Source organism: Carassius carassius, unplaced genomic scaffold, assembly GCF_963082965.1.
Source record: "Carassius carassius unplaced genomic scaffold, fCarCar2.1 SCAFFOLD_112, whole genome shotgun sequence".
Classification (NCBI taxonomy): domain Eukaryota; kingdom Metazoa; phylum Chordata; class Actinopteri; order Cypriniformes; family Cyprinidae; genus Carassius; species Carassius carassius.
The window spans coordinates 32,501-40,000 of record NW_026775095.1 but is presented as its reverse complement, the minus strand read 5'-3'; the positions used below and the strand labels follow the sequence as shown (position 1 = coordinate 40,000).

The 7,500-nt window shown below is 47.8% G+C and overlaps 1 protein-coding gene across 2 annotated transcripts in view; it reads right to left on the bottom strand.

Moving 5' to 3' along the window:
• The window catches only part of LOC132136693 (NEDD4-like E3 ubiquitin-protein ligase WWP1), a 17,316-nt gene that overhangs the window by 7,780 nt on the left and 2,036 nt on the right, over positions 1-7,500 (bottom strand). Inside the window, exons 3-17 of one of the 2 annotated variants that reach the window (XM_059547272.1) lie at positions 7,135-7,242; positions 6,925-7,063; positions 6,432-6,556; positions 6,128-6,268; positions 5,973-6,039; positions 5,686-5,867; positions 5,209-5,482; positions 2,779-2,874; positions 2,116-2,290; positions 1,968-2,022; positions 1,803-1,887; positions 1,587-1,715; positions 773-845; positions 611-682; positions 444-532 (exon numbers count right to left, since the gene is read on the bottom strand). In XM_059547272.1, coding sequence (XP_059403255.1) covers positions 444-532; positions 611-682; positions 773-845; positions 1,587-1,715; positions 1,803-1,887; positions 1,968-2,022; positions 2,116-2,290; positions 2,779-2,874; positions 5,209-5,482; positions 5,686-5,867; positions 5,973-6,039; positions 6,128-6,268; positions 6,432-6,556; positions 6,925-7,063; positions 7,135-7,204 — 1,772 coding nt within the window. In that variant the 5' untranslated portion in view covers positions 7,205-7,242. The remainder of the gene's footprint in view (positions 1-443; positions 533-610; positions 683-772; positions 846-1,586; positions 1,716-1,802; positions 1,888-1,967; positions 2,023-2,115; positions 2,291-2,778; positions 2,875-5,208; positions 5,483-5,685; positions 5,868-5,972; positions 6,040-6,127; positions 6,269-6,431; positions 6,557-6,924; positions 7,064-7,134; positions 7,243-7,500) is intronic. The other variant, XM_059547271.1, reaches the window with a different exon arrangement.

The following is a 7,500-nucleotide window of genomic DNA, read 5'->3' as shown; positions in this document are numbered from 1 at the left end:
TTTTTGGGAAAAAGGAGAATTTGTCTGTTGTTTCTGATACAGTATCAAACGATGCTAAACTGTCTGAACGTCAGATAGCAGACAGACTCCTGCACGCTTCTCTAAGAGACGATCATCTCTCTCGTGTGGATGGAGAATCAGTGCTTGCCTTTTTCTTCTTTTTCATTGAAACGTAACGAATGAATTTAATAAAAAATAATAATAATAATAAATTACTAACATTTTAAATTATAATTTTTTTTTGAAATTGTATACATTTTAATAGAATATAGTTACAACATTTATTTTTGGTCCACGGTCCTCAAATCAAGATGAAGGCAAGTAAAACCGGTTCAGGTGTGTGTGAGAGTGTTTTAATTCTCTTTGATTTGATTCTGTGTGTGTGTGTGTGTGTGTGTGTGTGTGTGTGTGTGTGTGTGTGTGCGCGTGTGTGTGTGTCGTACCGAGCGAGGCCTCCGTAGTCCAGTCCCTCCTCTCCTTTGAAGATAATGTACAGACGTCTCCTCAGGTCATACGGTTTAAAGTTCATGATCTGCAGTAATGAGGAAAACCGAGCCAGTAAATGAGACATTCACAAACAGACCGAGCTTCTGCGGTGTGTTTCTCAGACCTGCTGGAACGAGTCTTCAAACAGCGTCTGTCGGGACACGGTGATTTTCACATGGCTGCCCAGAGCGTTGGACTGCAGACACACAGACAACATGTTTGAAACACACTCACACACACACACACACAGAGTTTCACATGTGTTGAAGAGCTGAGTGATCATTACCTGACACAAATAGCGGAAATGTGCCAGTTTCCACCTGAAGCTTCGCTCATACGCGATCTGTGGTCCTTTAGTGCTGCGCACACACACACACACACACACACACATAAGAGGAGCACAGTGCCTGCAATAATGTTTCCATCCATGTATTTATGTTCAAAATGCCACGATGCTCATCTCAATCTTAAAATGTATGTTCAGTGACTAAGGGAAGAGATGGTGTTTTTATGTGCAGCTTGTCCATGAAGCACGGCTCTCTGATCAGAAGGAAGTGCTGCTCCATCTGAAATAACTGAGTCTGAGTCACTCATAATGTGCTTTTGTAAAAAACATTATAAATATACTTTTGAAGAACAGTGCTGGTAAGATGCCCCACAGGCATTTCCTGTAACTAGAGTGTTATGGTGCTTCTTCTGTGGGGCATATAAGGAGTTTCTGTGTGAGAGCGCCCTCTGGCTTTTAGAAGCAGCAGCATTCAAACAAACTTCCTGCGCATAAAAAAGAAAAAAACACCAAAGACCAATTCGTGTGTGGTTTATTTTCAATTTATAGTGTTTCCAAATGATTTGGCCTAATCCCCTCCCAGAACCGTCTCGCACGACTGCATCAGAATGCAATATCACATGACAGCGTTCGTTCACAGGCTTCACTTTGCAGCAACTCTTACAAATTACTAGTTTTGTTCAAATTTCCCAGGAAGTGACAATTCTGTTACTTTGAACATACAGGATGAAAACAGTGTTTTATACGCTAATATTTTATGGCATAGTTGCAGCGTTGGATGGAAACAGAAGTATTGTGAGACTGATGGACTCACACGGCAGATTTGCCCGTCCGCGGGTCACTGAAGGTCGTGGTGCGTGTGTTATGATCCACAAAGTAGCGCACTCCCTCCCTGGTGTAACGAATCTCCCAGCCCTCGGGGAGCGGGTCCTCGTTCTGCAGCCTGATTCACACACACACACACACACACACACACGCGTGAGGAGAGGGAGATCTGAAGGTCACAGAGGTCACGAGGAGCTTCACTCACCCTTGTGTTCGTGGATCTTCCCACTGCGTCGTCTTTGTGCTGTGATTGACGAAGTAGACACGATCGTTGGTGTCGACACGGCGCTCTGAGAACATGAACACAGCACACTCACAATCACACTCACACACACACACACACGTGTAACCCAGCGGAGCGCTAACTTACCCCAGCCGGGGGGCAGCGGCCCCAGAGGATCGTTCTCAGCAGACATCATGGAGGCCTGGAGACAGAGACAGAGCGTGAGCAGACGACTGAACACTGACAGCATCACTGCGTGAATGACTGAATCCCCATCACAGACTGGTGAATGTACCGAGTACAGGTATCTCTGGTTGAACTGGTGCATGGCTCCCTGCAGCTGACTGCGCTGGGACTGCCACTGCTCAAAGTTCCTCACAGACTCCATCGTCGGCCGCTGCCACGTGGTGGTGCGCGTGTTATGATCCACGTAATAAATCCTGCTGCGGTTATCCACCCTCCGCTCCCAGCTACAGTCAGAGCGAGAGAAGGTCATCAACAACAGACAAGAACTCTGTTAACGTTACACACACATCTGTACAAACAACTAAAGCAACACTTCATTTCCATAGAACTGAGCTGCGCATCCATCTGCACTCTAGCAGAACGACGTAATTATGTATTAAACAAAGAATAAACAGATTTCAGCTTAACTCACTTTGTATTCTATGATATTCATTGTTTTTGTGTAATAACGTTGTTTTAAATGCTGTTTTTATTAGTATAACAATAAGTGTAAATGTTTCATCACTGTTTTCATTAACATTTAATGGCCTGTGCAACCTGACCAGCCTGCAGCCCTCAAATGATGAATATTCCAGTCATAAACAGCAATGAGCAGGTCGAGCCGCTCGATCAGACGTCAAATCAGACTCTGAGCTGAGACACAGAACAAATCTGAACACACTTCAGCTGTGGAGTGTGTGTGTGTGTGTGTGTGTGTGTGTGTGTGTCTCACCCCATCGGTAAGGGCTGAGGTCGCTCCCAGGTCGTTGTTCTTGTGTTGTGATCGACGTAGTACGTTCTGCCGTGAGGATCCTTCCTCTGCTCCCACCTGAGAAAACACAAACTCACTCAGATTAAAGTGCAATGCGTGCATGTGTGAGTGTGCGAGTGAAAGAGTGGGTGTGCGAGTGAAAGAGTGAGTGTCCGAGTGAAAGTGTGCGAGTGAAAGAGTGAGTGAAAGAGTGAAAGAGTGAGTGTGCGAGTGAAAGAGTGAGTGAAAGAGTGGGTGTGCGAGTGAGAGTGTGTGTGCGAGTGAAAGAGTGTGTGTGCGAGTGAAAGAGTGTGTGTGCGAGTGAAAGAGTGAGTGAAAGAGAGTGTGCGAGTGAAAGAGTGGGTGTGCGAGTGAAAGAGTGGGTGTGCGAGTGAAAGAGTGAGTGTGCAAGTGAAAGAGTGGGTGTGCGAGTGAAAGTGTGGGTGTGCAAGTGAAAGAGTGGGTGTGCGAGTGAAAGAGTGGGTGTGCGAGTGAAAGAGTGGGTGTGCGAGTGAAAGTGTGGGTGTGCAAGTGAGAGTGAGTGAAAGAGAGTGTGCGAGTGAAAGAGTGTGTGTGCGAGTGAAAGAGTGTGTGTGCGAGTGAAAGAGTGAGTGTGCGAGTGAGTGAAAGAGAGTGTGCGAGTGAAAGAGTGTGTGTGCGAGTGAAAGTGTGTGTGCGAGGGAAAGAGTGAGTGAAAGAGAGTGTGCGAGTGAAAGAGTGGGTGTGCGAGTGAAAGAGTGGGTGTGCGAGTGAAAGAGTGGGTGTGCGTGTGAAAGAGTGGGTGTGCGTGTGAAAGAGTGAGTGTGCGAGTGAAAGAGTGGGTGTGCGAGTGAAAGAGTGAGTGTGCAAGTGAAAGAGTGGGTGTGCGAGTGAAAGTGTGGGTGTGCAAGTGAGAGTGTGTGTGCAAGTGAAAGAGTCGGTGTGCGAGTGAGTGTGTGTGTGTGTGTGTGTGTGTGAGATAGATTGAGTGTTTGTGTGCGCAAGTGAGAGAGTGAGTGTGTGTGCAAGTGAGAGTGTGTGTGTGAGTGAGTGCATGAGTGAGAGTGTGTGTGTGTGTGTGTATGCACGAGTGAGTGAGTGTGAGAGTGAGAGAGTGCACATGAGTGAGTGTGTGCATGAGTGTGTGCGTGCGCGAGTAAGAAAGTGAGTGTGTGTTTGAGCACGTGTGTGTGTGCATGCGAGTGAGTGTGTGTTTGAGTGTGTGTGCACGCGAGTGACTGTGTGAGTGAGTGAGTGAGTGAGTGATTGTGTGAGTGTGTTTGTGCGAGTGAGTGAGCGAGTGTGTGTGCATGCGAGTGTGAGTGAGAGAGTGTGTGAGGTAGTGTGTGTGAGTGTGTGCGAGTTAGTGACTGTGTGTGAGTGAGTGAGTGAGTGTGTGTGTGTGTGTGTGTGTGTGTGAGTGTGAGAGTGAGTGAGTGAGTGTTTGTGTGTGTGTGTGTGTGTGTGAGTGATAGATTGAGTGTTTGTGTGCGCGAGTGAGAGAGTGAGTGTGTGTGCAAGTGAGTGTGTGTGTGAGTGAGTGCATGAGTGAGAGTGTGTGTGTGTGTGTGTGTGTATGCACGAGTGAGTGTGAGAGTGAGAGAGTGCACGTGAGTGAGTGTGTGCATGAGTGTGTGCGTGCGCGAGTAAGAAAGAGAGTGTGTGTTTGAGCACGTGTGTGTGTGCATGCGAGTGAGTGTGTGTTTGAGTGTGTGTGCACGCGAGTGACTGTGTGAGTGAGTGATTGTGTGAGTGTGTTTGTGCGAGTGAGTGAGCGAGTGTGTGTGCATGCGAGTGTGAGTGAGGTAGTGTGTGTGAGTGTGTGCGAGTTAGTGACTGTGTGTGAGTGAGTGAGTGTGTGTGTGTGTGTGTGTGTGAGTGAGTGAGTGTGTGTGTGTGTGTGTGTGAGTGAGTGTGTGTGAGTGAGTGAGTGTGAGTGAGAGTTTGTGTGTGTGAGAGTGAGTGAGTGAGTGAGTGTGTGTGTGTGTGTGTGTGTGTGTGTGAGAGAGTGAGTGAGTGAGTGTGTGTGTGTGTGTGTGTGTGTGAGTGAGTGTGTGTGAGAGTGAGTGAGTGAGTGAGTGAGTGAGTGAGTGTGTGTGTGTGTGTGTGTGTGTGAGTGAGTGAGTGAGTGTGTGTGTGTGTGTGTGTGTGTGAGAGTGAGTGAGTGAGTGAGTGAGTGAGTGTGTGAGAGTGAGTGAGTGAGTGTGTGTGTGTGAGAGTGAGTGAGTGAGTGTGTGTGTGAGTGTTTGTGTGTGTGAGAGTGAGAGTGTGTGTGTGTGTGTGAGAGTGAGTGAGTGAGTGAGTGAGTGAGTGTGTGAGAGTGAGTGAGTGAGTGTGTGTGTGTGAGAGTGAGTGAGTGAGTGTGTGTGTGAGTGTTTGTGTGTGTGAGAGTGAGAGTGTGTGTGTGTGTGTGTGAGAGAGAGAGAGTCTGACCCCGGTGGCAGTGGCTCTGGTCCGGCTGGAGGCGGCTGTTGTGGTGGTTTTCCTCCGTCAGGAGCAGATGGGCTGGAACTGGTTAGGGTGGGGTTAGGGTTGGAGCTGGAGGCAGCAGGGGTCAGTGTGTTGGCTGCTACAGATGAGGAAGAGGGAGGTGGTGATGAGACAGTAGCGCCACCTGCAGGAGAGGAGGAAGTACTGCAGGTAACTTCAGCAGCGGCGGCATCCTCATTATCACCCGCAGATGCCAGATCACAACCCTCGCCGTTCACTGACGGACAGACAGACAGACTCTGATGATCCTGCATGTGTGCTAAAACTAACACTCACAGACAAGCTGAGAACATTTATCAGTCAAAGCATACAGAGGGGAAGCTACAATCATCCATCTGGTTTATTTAGAAATGTTATTCAAGAAGTTCATTAGAAAGAACATTCTGTGACATCAACAGGAAATGAGCAGCAGACTCTCACCGGCGGTGCTGTTCTCGTCACTGCCAGCGTGCTGCGGAGGGGGCGTGGCCTTTGGACTCAGGGTTTGGTGCGAAGGGGAGGAGTCTCTGTCTCCATTGAGGAGGGGGAAGGGGCTAAGCTCACTGTTGGCAGATGAGGTGGGTGGAGCTTCATTCTCCAGTCCATCTGAGCCATTCACAGATCTGCAGAATTGCACAGTTAAGCCAACCATATATTTAATTCTCTAATGTTAGGAAGACACGGGCTACAGGAGTGTCATGAGGAACCAGAAAACACCTCAGACTCACCTGGTCTGAGTCCTTGCAGAACTCTCGTCTGGGTTCTCATGAAAAGCATCTCCATTCTGATGGACTTCTGGAGACAGACAGACAGAGGTCACAGACAGCTGGAGTGCTGTAGGTCAGAGGTCAAATTAGGGATAGGAATGTGAAGGTGTTCTTACTGCTTGCAGTGGTTGGGTTTCCATTGTGCATGTGCTGTGGGTCGAACAAGAGTCCGTCCAGGAAGACTGTGAGTTCACCGGTGGACACGACTCCGTTCTTACCGTCCATGGTCAGCGTCAACACCTCGCACACGTTCTCCACTGAAAACACAACATCGCAACATCGATCTGGGCTTCATGAAGAGCTCTCAGCTGACACCAGTGCTCTTCTTGTTAAACAATCTGTTTAATCATGAATAATGTTTCTGGCATGTGTAAACTAGCAAACAACAGGTCACGCGTTCAGAGGCTTGCTGCGACATACATTTGCCGTCGTGTTTCCGGAGCGTCCCGCTCAGGTCCAGCGAGGCTTTTCCCAGCAGCGCGTCGGCCTTCAGCGTGTGATGACTCCAGACTCTGAAATCCAGCTGTGAGTCTGGCGTTATATTCCTGCAGCGACACACAGAAGTTAAACGTGTCCGAAACTAAACAGCTGAGCACATCAGTTCATTTGCTTACTAACTCTGGTCTCTGTTGCACTGGTGAGAACACTCGGATTGTGAATATGTTTAAAGAACTGCAACAGAGAGCATCAGTCAATCAGCAGCAAATAGCCTGATTGTGTTTCTGACCATAAACGTGGACAGCTGCAGCAGTTACATCACACTCAGCATCTAATGACATAGTTTTCCATGTAACTGATTTAAAGTTATGACCAGCCTTAAAGAACAGGTCATTCATTCATTAAATAAGGCAGTTATTCCACTAGTCCTGCACCGTCATGAACAGCATCATCACAGCTTTCACGAGACACTCACAGCGTCAGACGTTCCTCCCATTTGGGGCTGGATGAACTGTGGGATTTGGTGGTTTTCTTGCTCTCTCCCTCTGACGTCACTTCCACATAGATGGCCGTTCCAAACCAGTTCTTCTTCCTCTTGAGTTTGGCACATGAAACTGACACATAAACACAACAGTCAGCATCTGAAGAAAACGTGTCACTTCCTGTTCCTGTTGTGTTGTCTTACCGACGGCGTGCAGCTGAGAGCGTTCTCTGTTGTTACTGCTACAGTCACTTCTGGAGGAGCCCGAGGCCATGACCTCAAACACACCACACACTCCATCAACTACAGGACCTGAATGAACACACGCTCAACTCATCCCTAATGTCACACACTGTTTCAGACCGCGCCTAAAGTCTCAATCCTTTCACTAACAGCTTTCTATTCTCTACAGTGTTTCACAATTAAGTTTATATATAGTATGAAATTGTCATGCTTTTACTTGAATCAAAAGAGCATTTTATCTTCATAAACTCAGTTTGTCCAGAACCAGTGAACAAGGCCAGGGTTTCCCACACATTGATTTATTTGTGGGAGGCCTCCACAATATCA